At 40.2% G+C, this 17,883-nt stretch overlaps 1 protein-coding gene across 1 annotated transcript in view; it reads right to left on the bottom strand.

The window, feature by feature from the left end:
- Positions 1-17,883, bottom strand: part of PLEKHG1 (pleckstrin homology and RhoGEF domain containing G1) — a 79,358-nt gene that overhangs the window by 41,082 nt on the left and 20,393 nt on the right. Inside the window, exon 2 of the mRNA XM_024200343.3 lies at positions 5,171-5,271. Within this exon, the coding sequence (XP_024056111.2) occupies positions 5,171-5,271 (101 nt within the window). The remainder of the gene's footprint in view (positions 1-5,170; positions 5,272-17,883) is intronic.

Below are 17,883 nucleotides of genomic sequence, written 5' to 3' on the forward strand. Positions count from 1 at the left end.
TTAAGAAGAAGCTGCTAGAATCAATTAAGCCAGGATAATCAGGGCACCTGGGTTTTAAAAGGCTCTCACTTCAGTTTGTGGTGTGAGTGTGAGGAGCTGAGAGTGAGAGGGTGTGCTGCTAGAGGACTGAGGAGCACAAGCGTTATCAGACACCAGGAGGAAGGTCCTGTGGTGAGAATAAGGAAGGTGTTTGGAGGAGGCCATGGGGAAGTAGCCCAGGGAGTTGTAGCTGTCATGCAGCTGTTACAGGAGGCACTATAGACAGCTGCAGTCCACAGGGCCCTGGGCTGGAACCCGGAGTAGAGGGCGGGCCCGGGTTCCCCCCAAACCTCCCAATTAACCTGGACTGTGGGTTCTTCCAGAGGGGAAGGTCTCTGGGCTGTTCCCCAACCCACATGCTGAATCTCTCAGGCAAGAAAATCCGCCAATAAGCGCAGGACCCACCAAGATAGAGGAGGAACTTTGTCACACACTCATCTTATCAGTTCTACTGATATTGGCCTTCTCTAATGCTATATTATTTCTCTCAGAGGTGCCAGTGTCATTACCTATAAGATTCTCTACATTGCTTCAGTTGGTTCTAGGAAATGAACATCATGAACATCAGCATTGGTAAGAAGGGCCTGCTTGTGGGGGAGTAGTATAAAATAGAGGAGTACTGCCCAGGGGTTCTAATCTGAATAACTGAATCCCCTGTAATAATCCCCTTGCCTCCCTTGTTGCCAATCAGCAACTCAAGTTTCCATGTGGCAGTTGAGAGAGATGCCATCTTGCAAACTGCACCTGAAAGGGAACTAGAGGGTTTGCAAACTATAAAAAGGGATACTACCCAAGTCCTACCTATCACAGTTACAGCTAGGCACCTGACTTGCTGAAGTGGCCTGGGGGAGTCCAATGGCATGAGAAAGCAGCAGCTCTCTTAGCCTTGTTTGCCATATATGTTACAGTTTTCACAGACAACAGAAAAAAACAGTCCTCAGTATTTGTGACACTCTTATGCTCACTGGCCACAGTCATAATGAGTGTACAGAATGAGTACTTTGAAGCAGCTAATATTGTTCTACCTAAATTACTGAAAGGAATCAAAGTGGTGTGTGCTGAGAGTTATAATCCAGTTTGGTTGACAAACTGGGAAGTACAGCAAGTGTTGCAATGGGCTGGATGGGCAATGATAACAAACAAGTACACCTCTACCCCAATATAACGCAACCCGATATAACACGAATTCGGATATAACGCGGTAAAGCAGTGCTCCGGGGGGGCGGGGCTGCGCACTCCAGCGCATCAAAGCAAGTTCAATATAACGCGGTTTCACTTATAATGCGGTAAGATTTTTTGGCTCCCGAGGACAGCGTTATATCGGGGTAGAGGTGTACTAAAATGCAGTGATAGGGAGGGAGAGAGAAACAGAATTCACAGATAGGTTTTCAATACAACATTTTCCTTTTAGCTGGTCAGCTTTTTCACCATAACCCCTTGAGGGTTCATTGATTAATTGGACTGAGTATTGGTTTCAAGGCAAAATACTGTGAGTGGCCTAGCTTACGGGAAGATTTCAAAGACACAAAGTGTAGTTAGACACCCAACTCCTATTGGAAAGTCAGTGGGATTAAACTCCCATTTGTGTCTTTGAAAATACCTTGCATGCTGCATCTCTTTTGCTTGTACATGAAGTTAGGCATGCTTTCGTTATGTTCATCATCTGTAATCAACATACTGCTTTCAACAAAGAAAGAAAGAAGCAGCTGAGGACAAGGCTTTTTTCCCCTTCCTGACCTGAGATAGAGCGGAACTGGGAGGGGAATGATGAGTGTATGTGGGGGAGCATTTTTAGTCTCCAGCCCAGTGCAGAAAGTGCAGGCAAGTAATTAGTACTTTAATAGTGATTTTTAATTTTTCAAGTGTTTTGACAGGTTTATGCTGAAAACTTCAGGCTACCGGTAAAAAGGAAAAATCAAGGGAGAAATACAACACCAACATAACCACATGTAGCCCAATAAAGTTCCTGTGGCCAAAATTACTTAGCAGACACATACTTCTCTTATGTTTCTTCTATTTTAAGATAGTTATTTTTCCCCCTAAGTGTAGCACCTAGAGTTATTTCTAAAAAATCCTTCTCTTGATAACAAACCAAATGATGTCAGCATGAAGATTACAGAGCAGGAATCATCTAACATGAGATATTTATAGACAGTGCTCCTGCCCCAGTATCTGTGTAATTGAATAGGAGGGTAATGGCAGGTCCAGGCCAGCAGAGTGGTAGATGCAGGATTCAGGTCAGCAGCTTTCCCTTAATTCCAGCACAGATTCGGCACATGCTGGCCCCCTTCCACCATGCTTAGGAAAGGTTAGCTGCAGTACTCAAGAACACTTCAATGCAGAACTTCATTTCAAGTTGTAGATACAGTACCTGACTGGGGTGGGGAGTTGGTCTGAGATTATCTTTTACACTGAAAAGCATTTGTAAGGACTCCTCTGGGAAGGTGGGCCAGAGAAGCAAGGCAGCAGAAGCTGGTTAGGAGAGGGTTTTTCTTCCCTATGTATGGAGTGAAACAACATAAGCCACATCGGAGAAAGAGAGTGGGGGTCTTCCTCCCAGATATGAAGCAAGACAGAAGGAACATATTCAGGTGCTCTCCCCTGAGAAATGGCAAGGGGAGCTTTCAAAGTAGAGGAGGCCATGACGCAAGCTCTGGAACTAGCAGTCTAAAACTTAACAGTGGTTCATCTACAAGAAGCAACTTGAACTAGATCACAGTCTACCAGGTCTAAGTAAAGGCCACAAAATCCCAGTATTACAAACCCTTATGAAATCACCATAGATAAATCCTACCATGTGTGTACAATAACCACCTTTTAAAATTAAGTGACCGATCTTTATTTCTCTGAATACCCATAGGCATCAAAACCCACATTCCAGATGAACGGCCAAAGACAAGTTTGGAAAAACAAACTCACTTGGAAGCTATAAACCCACACACATGCACATATTTGAAACTGCTAACTCATAACTGCCAAATGCAACTTTTTTCAAATATAAAAATAAATAAAGTAAGCAAGCAGATTCTAGAGTGCACTTAAGACCCGGATGCTACATGCCAGGTTTCAGACAGGAGTAAATTTTTAATAGAGAAGTAAATCCCTGAATCTATATTGGGATCTATAATGAAAATGGTCAATCTTCAAAACTACAATTTCCACATGGAACTTTAAATTGGGAGCCTTGGAAATCATTAAAGATAAAATTCTTCCAAAGTTCTAGTAAAACTAAGTGTAAAGCACATGATGGTTCTCTAAAGTTGTAGCACAACTATATCTCCTCAAAAGTGATTTGAAAAGTTTTTTTTAACTTCTTAAGCTCTTTGTTTGCAATACTGCTATTCCCCTGCAACAGTCGACATACTGCTAAATAGCACATATACTAAACAGTATTTACAGTTTTGCCAGAAAAACTGCATCTACACTAGAGGCTATTGCCAGTACAGTTCTGTTGGTCACAAATCACACCTCATCCCATCCCTGACTTATGTAGTTATGCCAGCAGAAGTTTGTAATGTAAACCTTGCCCCACACAGAGTAGGTGGTGATGACTGACTTCCTCACCAGCTTGAGAATTCAAGCACTTTACCCAGTTTCAGGCTGAGACTGGGATATGGACCGAAGCAAGCTGTCTGGAGGTCACGCCAAATAAGTCAAATGTGATGTTGGTAGATTGCAGAAAGGAACCTGAACATAGTGTGAGTATTATATGGGTCCCTTAAATTGACAGTATTTGTCTGCTGTTTCTTACTCAAATTGGGAAGTTGGGGTTCTTGCTGTTGGAGGATTAGGTGACAGCAATGGCCAAGATTATTTTTCCCTATGTCTATCTAAGAAGTTATAATCTCAATACCATGATTTTATGACTCCATCATCTTATGTTTAGGCTTCTTCCATATGCTTTCCATAAAGTTACACCTTAAATCCATTCAGAAGCTGAAGATGGTGCAAGATGCAGCAGCCCACTTAATGTGCAGGGTACCATCCTGTGAGCACATTGCACCAGTTTTCCATGATCTGCATTAGCTGCTTTGGGTTTCTGGGAGGAGTTCTAGGCATTGGTTTTGTCCAATAAAGCCCTAATGGACCTTCCTGAGAATCCACCTCTCTTTCCATCTGATACTGCTCCAGTTATAATCAGCAGAAGCATTTTAGTCTGGCAATCCATAGGGATGCGGTCTATTGACAAGGATATTCCCTGTGATGAACCCTCAACTTCAGAATTCACTTCCCCATTTTGGTTTGAGAGAGTCTGAATCTGATGACCTGCAGGGCATAAGGAAAAACAACTATTTTGGGCTTTCTGGAGAAATAAGCAATGGGCAAGGGAGTTGAGGGAGTGGAGGACACCAATATGATCAATAAAGTTTGCTTGCTTGTTTGTTTTTGTTTTGGGGGGCGGATTGTTTTTGGCGGTTGACCTTGAGTATGTAGGCGAAATTATGCTGCTAGATTCAATAGTGTTTTCAAATGTTCGTGAATAATACCTGGAGCATGGGATAGAGGTTTTTTAAACTTTTTATTATATAAACCAAAATTAGCTTGAGGTGGGGGACTTTGCAGATAGTTCTAAGCAATAAAGGAAGAACTAATTCTTAAACATTGATATTTTAAAATATAATTTATTTTTATGCATTGTTTTGCAATTTGAAATAAACTTAAGTACTTTGCAAAATGCTATCTTTATAGCGCCAAATTTTGTTCCTTTGTGGGAAGAAACTGCATATGGGACAGGAAATTCAGAAGCAAGTTTCAGTTTGCAGCATTTCCTTCTAAATGTTCAGTCAGAACTGGCAGGGTTGTGGTTCTGTGCCTGCAGATGTTGCAAGGCCTGCACAATCTGACAACGCCTGTCGAGACTAGCGAAGATTTCCTCCCCTCCAAAGACAGAACGGAAAATACACCAAAAAATGAAGGGAAATAATTACTTATACAATCAGCAGCTAAAATTATCAGGATGGGCATAGATGACCTAACAAGAAACAAATCTTGTTGAGTATCAAAGAAATATCAATTTCTTATTTTATATTCATTGGCTGTACAAATCCAGGGAAAAGTATTTGTTTGGTTCCCCCCCTCCCCACCAATACAGTCTCCTCCCTTGTTTTCACTTTGTCAAATATTAATTTACCTGTTGAAATGGTAGATATCTTGTATGTTTCCAAACAGGGCTGATTGTTCTTCTGTCCCCAGTGAGAGCTTGGATTGGTCAGTGATACAATCAAGGTAGTCCTGTGAAATAAATGAGAAGGAGGCCTTAAACACTCCGGTTCTTTTCTAGATCAGTAAATGGAGCTATCTTTAATTGTGCAAGAGATGAGTCCCTTCCTATCAGTTTCACATTATTATTACAGTAACCCCTCAGTAGCTCTTCCGTGAACAGTCATTCTATTATGAAAGATAACAATACTTATCTGTTCACTCAAACCAAGAAAATTACTAAAGACTGAATGCTACACTATATTGCTTACATTGGACAGTGTATATTTTTTATAGCGACAAACATACACATTTCACCCATGACAGTTGAATTGTCTCCGTTAATTACTCAAAGTCAATGATGTTCTTCCACATTCATTTTCTTTTTAAATCAGTGGTTTTTAGGATTTTTTAAAGTGAGTTATATTGGTAAGACACCTGGATTTAATAGTGATTCCATGATTAGAGGCTTGGAAAATGAAACCGTTTCAAAGCTATAAAGAGGATTTGTTTTTAATCCTAAAAGGAAGAAAATGCACTCACCACCAGTTTGTACAGGATAGAACTCCTATATTTTTATCCATAAGCACACAACTGATTCATGTGGACTGCTAAACTGAATGTTACATTGACATATACTCTAGCAAAGATTTATTTTCATGTCTAGAAATATGGTTTATTTAATGGCATATAAAATAGATAACTTAAAACAGTCAGGACAGTATTATTCTTGCAGGGTAATAGCTGCCAAACTCTTCCTCTGGTTCTGATAAGGGCTCTAGTCCCCAATGTGTCACCTTTCATTATTGTGCAGCTATAGTATTAAGGTTCCTCGGATAAGGGCAACCAAATCCACAGAGCTGTTTAGCAGAGCATAAGTCATAAAGCAAGGAACCCAGCGTGTCACTACAACATTTATAAAGAAACGCTGCAGGAGGAAGGAAAACAATAAAGGAAAAGTGAAAACAGCTGAAAATATGAAATGAAAATAAATAAAGGTCCCCTTACCCTGGGGCTAGACAATGTGGGGTGGCACCCTACCAAAAGCAACACAACATTCCACAGCACTAAAAGGAAGGAACCCTGTGAGATGTCTGCTAGACCATGAAAATCTTTACAGTATAATGACATTCCAAAGACAAAGGGGGGCGGGGGGAGACAACACACATACAGGACCAGATTCATCCTCAGTGTAAATCCAGTCAAGACAAATGATTTACATCAGGTATGAATTTGACCTTTGGCATTTAGATGCACTCACAAGGAGGGTTTTGAAATACAGAACCTGAGTCTCCATTCACTGATGCCTGTTTCCCACTAGTGGAACTGCACTGGCTTCAGCACAATCACAGGTGTAAGAAAAATCAATCCTTCCTGCTCCTTTTTGTTATACCATTCAGTCATCTGCATTCCCTCCTTCACTTACCTCACACATTCTAACCCCAACATTCTTCCTAATTAAATGGATCATTCACCAGCACTATCTAAAAATAGCATCTGATTTCTAACTGGTACAGCTGGAAAATGATACTACTCAAAGACAGCTTCATATGTGGCAAGCAGCAAGTAAGCAGCATAGCCTTTATTCTTCAAAAAGCCATGGTGTCACCTCTGCAAGGCACAGCCATACCCCACCACCACATCTAGCAGCCTGTGACCTCGTAGTCCAAGTCTGTTCTTGAAGTATGTTTGCATAATAAGTCCTCGGAACAAAGTCCCTGGGGCTTTCTAAACCCTATAACTGACCTTTTGTTTTTTACTCAGGAGCTGCCTAAGAGCAGGCAATTTAAGAAGTTTGGTGGGGCAGCTTAGATTGCTGCATACAGCACTGTAGGTCAAAGAGCCAGAAGAAAATGCAAAATAGAGCTGGGATGGACTCTTCCAGCTGTAATTTTAACTTGTGGTTCTTTTCAACAAAATGTAAAGAATGAATGAATGTAATAAATTAACCTTCCCTGCACTACCAGTAAACCCAACCATGTAAAAATGAATAATATGGAAATCTCAGGCATAATTCCCATCCTTTAAAAATGTTTAATGTTATTTTTAGCACCGCAGATTGCAACAGAATCCTGGTGTTACATGACAGAACATGTTTAAGAAAACACACACACACACACACACACACACACTTTTATTGAATAAAGGAAAAGTTTCTTCTGCACATTAGTGCTATCTTACCTGGTGGTCCATTTTCCCCAAAGAGGAATATTCCACAAATACTTTTACTTTTTAAATTTTCTTGTAGCCAGTGTACAGATAATGACCTCAGTTTTGTGACTTTTTTCACATCTCATCTAGTTATACTCCACATACATCTCACAGACCCACACACTCTTGTGTCCATCATCAATTCTTAGTAAGGAATACAAAAAAAACAGGGCTTTGCAAAAAAAAAAAAAAAAAAAAAAAAAAAAAAAGAAACTGCTCCACATGAGTTGGTTGGTGATTTGGCTGCTGTCCATTGTTTGACTAGCCTATGTTTTGATACAGTGAAACTACAGATTCAGAAACTGCTTTTCTCTTTTGAGAAATTTTCCTTATAGCTACATTTCATCCTCTCCCTTCCCCCAAATTACTTTAAAGAGAAGTTAGGTACTAATTGTTCTATTTTTGCTTTTTGCAGATTAATGTGAACACAGTGCCCCCGTTAAAGAAGATGACAGGGTTAATGAAGGGTATACTCCTCACTTTCAGGGAACTACTGAGATCCTTAGGACTGCTTTTCATAATCCTAATGTCTTTTGCTAGTACTGCACTCACAGGCACAAGTTCTGCAACTATGAAAGTGATGTTCAACAAAGCAGAAGAGGAAAGGGGAGAGAGAAATCCTGTCCAAAAAGTGTCTCCCTCAGATCATCCAGATTTTTTTAAACTAGGGGGGATGAAATTTATTTTTCCCAATTTAAAAAAGTACACTTATTTTCTTTTTTCCGTTTGGCTGAAAGAAACTTGAGAGAAGAAAGGAAAGAAAATTCTCAAACTTTTTTTTTTTTAAGCCAGACACGCATATGTTATAGGTCAGAACAGGACATCTGGGGAAAGCTTGTTGGCTTTATTAACAGCAACATTTATATTTCAGTAGTACCCAGGGGCCAGCCAAGTCAGTGCTGTACAAACATATAGCAGTAGGTAGTCCATGCCCGAAAGAGCTGTCAGTCTAAACAGGACAAGTTATAACAGGTGGATGAAGCAAATAGGCAGGCCAGGGTGAGGGTGGGGGAGAAGGGTAAAAGGGCAACAAAAATAGGATGTATGTAATTCTTAGCCAATCAGGAGCAGTTGTCACAACTCACCACCTGCCTAGCCCTTTTTCTGGCAGCTTTCTTTATGCCTAATGGAAGAGATGAATTTTGAGCAATCTTCACAAAGTGGCTTTGACAAAGGCCGGGCACAAAGTACAGAACAGCACTTGCATTAGTAGATGGAGTGCACCTTAAGCAAATATTATCCCCCTAGTTTACATCAGTTTTATAATATCATACATGCTATCTTTAAGGCTTTATGAACTCATTCAGAAAATAGACGTGGTATTAGGATGCAAACCTTCAGTGGGTCAATGATGCAAGCAGATCAAAGCTTTACAGACATGATTTCTTCCCTAATTTTAATGACCTCTTTAGAATATGATACTTTAACCCCAAGTCAGTTACTGAAATCTACTGCAGCATACTGCGTATCAACAGCTGTAATCATCTGAAGTCATAATGAAAGGTTTGAAGCTCTCTGATAACAGGCCAGGCTGCCGACATAATGATACGGTGCAGAAACCAACAAAATTTATTGGGACTGAGCACAAGGCTTAATAATTGTATTTGTTTCTTGTCAGCACTCATGGCCCCCCCACTGCCTGCACTGAGCGATTTGTTTGTAACCTTTGCCTTTATTGCTGTTTTATTGCCTCCCAGAAGGTACAGCAAAACATATACTTCACTTTATGAAAAAAAGAAGCCTCCTCGAATTGATTTATGGAGCAAGGATTGCTTTAATGACATCACACAATTTTCTAGTCCTATTTCTTCAAACCTTCCCACAACTAGAAGAGTCATGCCAGATTCCCTCTAAGGATTGCTCTGCGTTCCTTGCTGGGTTTGACATTTTCTCCATTCATCTTTCATCACCCTTCAAATCTATTGAGAAGAAAATCTCCTAAAAGCTCTTATCTCACACTTCCGTCTCCTCCTCCATAATCATGTGAGAATGACCTGCAGGGCTATGAAAAGGAGATGGAAACTAACTTCAGGTTATCCAGTAAATGATCTGCAATTAGGAAATGGAATAAACTGTCAATTTGTAAGAAAAGAGCTTTGTGCAGATTCACTTGTTGAGTAAACCAAGTTTTTGAAGTCCAAACCTCAGGGAACTAAGCGCCAATTAACTGGTGGCACTTTTACCAAACTAATCACCTATGCATTTCTTGCACGTGGAGCTATTCCATTTAAAAAGTTAGCCTTAGAATAGACTGCTCAGATTGCAGACTTAAAATATGGGAATACCTATTGCATAGAGTAGCGGTTTTCAATCAGTGGTCTGTGGACACGTTGGAGTCTGCAGACTATGTCTAAGATTTCCAAAAGGGGTCCGCACCACCATTTGAAATTTTTTAGTGTTCCGCAAATGAAAAACAGTTGAAAACCACTAACAGAGGGTAGGAACTAGATTACCAAAACACACTGCATAGAAAAGATATGGTTTCATGCCTTTGTTTTATAAGATATATTCAATTTTTATTCAGCTCTGCAAGAAATTTCATGAAAGTTAGAGACGCTCCCAGTTATTCATTTACAGGATGGGACTGAACATCTTTAAAGAAGAAGGTACAAAAGACACAGGTCAATGGGTAAAACTGCTTCAAACAAACTAACAATGTAGACATTCTCCTTTGTAAAAAGGCAAGCACATAAAACATACATGACAAGTGTTGATCAATGTCAATATTAAAATGATTCTTACCCACAAAATAAAACCAGATATCAAATTCACAGTCATCCTCTTCAGACAAAGGCCTGAGGTGGGGAAAAAGCAGATTGACCATACATTTTGCCTTCAATGTCTTAGTGTCTCATTCAACAATTGAGGGCCCTTCACTGCAAACACTCTCCTCCAGCCCCCAACATGCTCATATCTAGGGATTTAGCAAGAATGCCTCAGCTGACTTCAAGTGTTGTAGAAGCAAGTAGGAAGATAGGTGGTAGTGAGCAGCCAAGACTTAAACCATATGTGTCAATATCTTTAATTGCAGCTAAAAGCAAGTGGAAAGCCAGTGCAGCCTTTGGAGAATTGTCATAACATGCTTCCTGTGACTAATACTGCCAAGCAAGTGGGCAACTGCCATCTGCACCAGCTGCTTATTTTGTGTATATATTTTATCTACAGATTTACCTGGCACCCAATGCCACAGCTTCTGGATACCATACAAAGATTAAAAACAATATTGACAAATATGTTGGTCACATCAAGCAGGCAGAATAAGACAGCTGAATGCTGGATTCATATGAGAGCAGCTCCTTACAATTAATATAAAGTACAGTGAAAATGCAGTTGTAAGTAATTCACAGGTTTGCTCCTTGTTACTATATCCTATTTGCTTGACTAGAGGGATCAGTCTAAGGGTTAATTTTATAAATTGTTTAAATCAATCCACTCGTTTAAAAACCAAAACTATTTAGTTAGGACTTCTCATAAACAAAGGGAATTCTCTCTGTAATATACTCACTTACACTGGCAGAAGACAGGTCACTATTTTAAAACAGCTCTCACTTACTCTGTAGTTGCTAATGAATACACCTGCTACATAAGAACAGTCATACTAAGTCAGATCAATGGTCCATCTAGTCCAGGATCCTGTCTTCCAAAAGTGTCCAGTGCATGTGCTTCAGAGGGAACAAACAGAACAGGTAATCATCAAATGATCCATCCCCTGTCGCCCATTCCCAGCATTTGACAAATAGAGGCTGGGATACTTCAGAGCATGGTTTTGCATCCCTGCCCATCCTGACTAATAGCCATTGATGGACTTTTCTCCATGAACTTATCTAGTTCTTTTTTGAACCCTATTATAGTCTTGGCCTTCACAACATCCTCTGGCAAATAGTTCCACAGGTTCACTGTGCGTTGTGTAAAGAAATACTTCCTTTTGTTTGTTTTAAACTCACTGCCTATTAATTTCATTTGGTGACCCCTAGTTCTTGTGTCACAAGGAGGAGTAAATAAAACTTCTTTATTTACTTGCTCCACACTAGTTATGATTTTATAGACCTCTATCACATCCCCCCTTAGACGTCTGTTTTCCAAGCTGAGAAGTCCCAGTGTTATTAGTCTCTCCTCATATGGAAGCTGTTCCATATCCCTAATAATTTTTGTTGCCCTTATCTGTACCTTTTCCCAATTCCAATATATCTTTTTAGATATATCCAGATCTGCACGCAGTATTCAAGATGTGGGAGTACCATGGCAATATGATATTTTCTGTCTTATTATGTATCCCTTTCCTAAGGATTCCCAACATTGATAGCTTTTTTGACTGCTGCTGCACATTGAGTGGATGTTTTCAGAGAACTATCCACAATGACTCCAAGATTTCTTTCTTGAGTGGTAACAGTTAATTTAAAACTCATCATTCTGTATGTATAGTTGGGATTATGTTTTCCAATGTGCATTACTTTGCATTTATCAACATTGAATTTCATCTGCCATTTTGTTGCCCCATCACCCAGTTTTGAGAGATCCCTTTAGTCTGCTTTGGACTTCACTATCTTGAATAGTTTTGCATCATCTGCACATTTTGCTACGTCACTATTCACCCGTTTTTCCAGATCATTTATGAATATGTTGAATAGGACTGGGCCCAGTACAGAACCCTGGGGGACACCACTATTGACCTCTCTCCATTCTGAAAACTGACCATTTTCCTACCCTTTGTTTCCTATCTTTTAACCATCTTTACTGATTCATGAGAGGACCTTCCCTCTTATCCCATGACAAATTACAGTAACTCTTCACTTAACGTTGTAGTTATGTTCCTGAAAAATGCTACTTTAAGTGAAACAATGTTAAGTGAATCCAATTTCCTCATAAGAATTAATGTCAAGGAGGGGAGTGGGGGTTAGGTTCCAGGGAAATTTTTTTTGCCAGACAAAAGAAAAAAAAAAAATATATATATATATATATATATATATATATATATATATACACACACACACACACACACACAGAGTATGAGTTTTAAACAAACAATTTAATACTGTACACAGCAATGATGATTGTGAAGCTTGGTTGAGGTAGTGAAGTCAGAGGGTGAAAGAGGGTGGGATATTTCCCAGGAAATGCCTTACTGCTAAATGATGAACTGGCTAAGCCCTCAAGGGTTAACACATTGTTGTTAATGTAGCCTCACACTCTACAAGGCAGCATGAATGGAGGAAGGGGAGACAGCACGGCAGAGAGAGACAGACACACACTGTGTGAGAGAGAGACAGACAGACAGACATGCATTGCCCCTTTAAGTACACTGACCCCACTCTAAGTACACTGCCTTTTTAAGTAGATCAGCAAGTTGAGACAGCAGCTGCTGCCAGCAAGCTCTCTCCATCCTGAGCCCTGTCGTGTTCCCCCCCTACTCTTTGGAGATGGGGGGCAGGAGCAGGGCAGAGGGGAACACCCTGACATTAGCACCCTTCTACCCCCTCTCTCCCCCCCGAACAGCAAGCAGGAGGCTCCCGGGAGCAGCTCCAAGGCAGAGGGCAGGAGCAGCACATGGCAGTGGGGGGGAGGGACAGCTGAACTGCCCGGCAATTGATAGCCTGGTGGGCGGCTACACAGGGAACTTAGGGGAGCGGGGGGCTGCCGGGCCATCCTGGTTCCAAGCCCCCACCAGCTAGCTCCAATAGGCTGCTCTTCCTGCAAGCAGTGGACAAAGCAGGCGGCTGCCAACCGACATTATAAGGGAGCATTGCGCAACTTTAAACAATCATGTTCCCTAATTGATCAGCAACGAAACAACGTTAACCGGGATGACTTTAAGTGAGGAGTTACTGTATTTTGCTTTAGAGCCTCTGGTGAGGGACCTTGTCAAAAGCTTTCTGAAAATCTAAGTACACTATATCCACTAGATCACCCTTGTCCACATGCTTGTTGAACCCCCTCAAAGAATTCTAGTAGATCAGTAAGGCATGATTTCCCTTTACAAAAACCATGTTAACTTTTCCCCAACAAATCATGTTCATCTATGTGTCTGATAATTCTGTTCTTTACTATAGTTTCAACCAGTTTGCCTGGTACTGAAATCAGGCTTATTGACCTGTAATTGCTGAGATTTTTTTAAAATTGGCATCACATTAGCTATCCTCCAGTCATTCAGTACAGAAGCGGATTTAAATGATAGGTTACAGACTACAGTTAGTAGTTCTGCAATTTCACATTTGTGTTCCTTCAAAACTATTGGGTGAATATCATCTGGTCCTGGTGACTTATTAGTGTTTAATTTATAAATTTGTTCCAAAACCTCCTGTACTGACGCCTCAATCTGGGACAGTTCCTCAGATTTGTCACCTAAAAAGAATGGCTCAGGTTTGGGAAACTCCTGCACATCCTCGCTGTGAAGACCACTGCAAAGAATTCATTCAGTTTCTCCGCAATAGCCTTATCTTCCTTGAGTGCTCCTTTAATATCTTGATCATCCAGGGGCCCCACTGGTTGTTTAGCAGGCTTTCTGCTTCTGATGTACTTAATATAAAATTTTTGCTGTTACTTTTTGAGTCCTTTGCTAACTGTCCTTCAAATTCTTTTTTGGCCTTCCTAATTATATTTTTACACTTCACTTGCCAGAGTTTATGCTCCTTTCTATTTTCCTCAATAAGGATTAAACTTCCACTTTTTAAAGGATGCCCTTTTGCCTCTAACTGCTTCTTATATTTTTTGTTTAGCCACAGTGGCACTTTTCTGGTCTTCTTACTATGTTTTTTATTTGGGATATCCATTTAAACTGCTGGAAAATTTCCTATGACCATACTTAGCAGATTATTCTTATTGCTTCCACCCTTTAATATTCATCCCTTCCCCAGCGCTCAAGTTATTTTAAATCTCACAGCTTTCTGCCACTGCAATTTTAAATCTTCACCAGACACGCTGACCTGTCCTCACAGGGAAGGCTGCAATCCATAAATGTCAAGATAATTAGCTACCTTAACCAGCCACATCTAAAACTCATCTGTGTTAGCTGCAGCAACTGTACTTCAATATATTATTTGAATTGGCTCTTTCAGTAAAATATTCATAGAGAATTTTTTTAAATGCTCTGCAGAGAAAGGACATCTTTCATCCACATGAAAATGTTACTGTTAGACAGATGGTGAAGGGATGCTATCTAATGGAAAATATTTCTAGCCCCACACAATATCTATGCTATCCATGTGCATACAATACCCATGACTAAGGTGGCAAGTCAATTTGAAATTAGTCAGAAATTGACTTGAAATGTTGGTTCATTGTATGGCTTTAAGTAGATTAAAAAATTAATTGCAATGAATCACAAGATTAAAAAATTAATCGCGATTAATCAAAAAGATAAAGTCGAAGCATGAAGGGGCATATGAATGCAATGCTGGCTACAACAATGCCATGCAAATGCCTGTTCTCACTTTCAAGTGACATTGTAAATAAGAAGCAGGCAGCATTATCTCCCATAAATGTAAACAAACTCGTTTGTCTGAGCAATTGGCTGAACAAAAAATTGGACTAAGTGGACATGTATGCTCTAAAGCAGGGGTGGGCAAACTTTTTGGCATGAGGGCCACATCTGGGTATGTAAATTGTATGACGGGCCATGAATGCTCATGAAATTGGGGGTAGGGCTGCGGAAGAGGTCTCCAGGTTCCAGGGATGAGGAGTTTGGGGTGCAGGAGGGTGCTCCGGGCTGGGACCAATGGGTTCAGAGGGTGGAAGGGGGATCAGGGATGGGGCATGCTGTTGGGGCATGGGGGGGAGGGCGGGTTCTGCTGGGGATGCAGGCTCTGGGGTGGGGATGGGGATGAGGGACTTGGGGTACAAGAGGGGCTCTGGGCTGTGATTGAGGGGTTCAGAGGGCAGGAGGGGGATTGGGGCTGGGGCGGGGGATTGGGGTACAGACGACTCCGGGGTGCAGGCTCCGGGCGGCGCTTACCGCAAGCAGCTCCCAGAAGCAGCTCCCCCGCTCCAGCTCTGAGGTGTGGCCAGGCAGCTCTGCCCGCTACCCCATCCGCAGGTGCCACCCCTGCAGATCACATTGGCTGGGAACCGCGGATGGGGCAGCGTGCAGAGCCACCTGGCCATGCCTCTGCGTACTACATAGGAGCCAGAGGGGGGTCATGCCAGCTGCTTCCTGGGATCCGCATGGCGCAGGGCAAGCACCCTACCCCGCTCCCCCGCCTGTAGCGCCGGAGCGGGCCAAACCCCCGGTGGGAACTGAGGGCCAGATTAAATGGTCCGAATGTGGCCCACAGGATGTAGTTTGCTCACCCCTGCTCTAAAGATTTACACTGTTTTGTTTTTGAGTGCAGTTATATACAAAAAATAATTCTACATTTGTAACCTGCACTTTCATGATAAAGAGATTGCACTACAGTATTTGTATGAGGTGAATTGAAAAATACTATTTCTTTTCTTTATCTTTTTTACAATGCAAATATTTGCTTTCAAAAATAATAATATGAAGTGAGCACTTTACACTTTGTATTCTGTGCTGTAATTAAAATCAATATATTTGAAAAGATTAAAAAAAATCCAAAAATATTTATAATAAATTTAAATTGGTATTCTATTATTTTTTTATTTGAGTTAATTAGTTTTAATTTTTAGTTATAATTAGTTATAATTAATTAGTTTTTAGTTAATCCCGTGAGTTAACTGCGATTAATTGACAGCCCTACTTTTAAGACCAGCAATTCAATACACAAGAACATCTACATTAATTTCATATATTCTTTATGGACCAAATTTTTCACATCAATAGTTATCCCAAAGGAGATATTTCATCCTAGCCCTTTGTCTCAATAAAGAAGCAGTAAAAAGGACTAATGTAATGCAATTTTTTTCACATAGAATATATGAAATTAAGCTGGAAATTTTTGTTCTACTGAAGGGTTGGAGTCAAAACATACATTGTGTTAAACTTTAAATACATCTTTGTGTTATCTGAATCAAACAATTCACAACTTATAGGCACACACAAAGCACACTTGCACAATGTCACATATGCAAGCTATTGAGTCTTCCAACTCAGTCTCTCATTGTAATAATGACTCCAAGCATTCAGAAAAGATGACCAGGCTAAAAACGGTATTACTACACCATCTACACAACCTCTCCACATGCACAATTTACAGCTATTTGCTACTAAATTCAGTTCCCCAAATAAATACTTCTTAGGATAGCTTCTCTTTTATATTAGCATTTTATATTGCTAGTGATCCAGTTGCTGAACTATTGTGATTCCCAATTAATGTTTTTCCTTCAATTTTATAATAGCTTTACTTCAGAAAGCCCTCATCTCACCACCAATTTTTTTTTTAAAAAAACCAGAACCATCCATAAAATTTGTTGGCAGTTTTGTTTGCTACAATTTATTTTGATTAAGCAATTTAATCATCTCATATGTTTTTACTAATATTTCACGACCTACCCAAATTAACTGTGAACTATATATATTCTGACAGTACATAGTAAAGTATCAAATATTTACATTTTACCGAAACGTAAACATATGTATATTTACATATGTACGGTTTGATTGCCATAGATGTCTGATCCATATATTTCTTCTGTTACATACAATGTATGTTTATTTAACACAAGATACTAATAAACCAAATGTCTGAAAATTCTTAGCACTTTTTGCCATCAAAAAAGAAAGATGGTATCTTTATTCACAAGATCGGGACGGAGGGGGGGGAGGGGGAAGTGGGGAAGGAATTCAAAGCAAATGATTTTCAGTGATACATGATTTCTCTAAAATTAAACAGTGAGTCTGGAAGCATATTTTCCGGGCAATACTAAACAGACTCAGTTCAAACCTGTCACTCATTTGCCAGATAATTAAATCCTTAGGTTGCTCATTTCACATAAAACCGCAAAAAAAGATTTTATGTGACCCCACCCTTTTCTGATGCATTTTTAAAGCAGTAACTCAAAAATCATGTCATTAAAGAATTATTTAAAATTCATACTCAAAGAATGGTTAAATGATTTTGATGTGGCCCTGAAACATACAATTTTACAAAAGGGAAAAAGTTCTTGGTCTACAGAACATGCACTTTTCATAAGCCACTTAACTGAAGTGAAATCTTTTCCTCATCCTGTATCTATCCTTGTTCATACACTCATGTCTTGTTTATCCTGTTTTTCTTGAAGACTATGGACAACCACAGAACTTATACAGATATACTAAACAAATAAAACCTGATCAAGAGGGGATGGTGCAGCTTTCCCAGTCTTTGCATACAAACTGACGGTGTAAGGAACCCACTGGGAACCTTACCTCCAACTCCAGTTGATTTGGAAGGATGGGATCTAGACAGGGCATTGGGCTGCTCAGTATGACATGAAACCAGAAGAGGGTTCCATAATCCCACAGTACACAGGAATAGGAAGCAATATCCTGAGGTCAGAGGG

This window comes from Terrapene carolina, unplaced genomic scaffold, assembly GCF_002925995.2.
Source record: "Terrapene carolina triunguis isolate 2854851 unplaced genomic scaffold, T_m_triunguis-2.0 Scaffold85, whole genome shotgun sequence".
Taxonomy (NCBI): domain Eukaryota; kingdom Metazoa; phylum Chordata; order Testudines; family Emydidae; genus Terrapene; species Terrapene triunguis.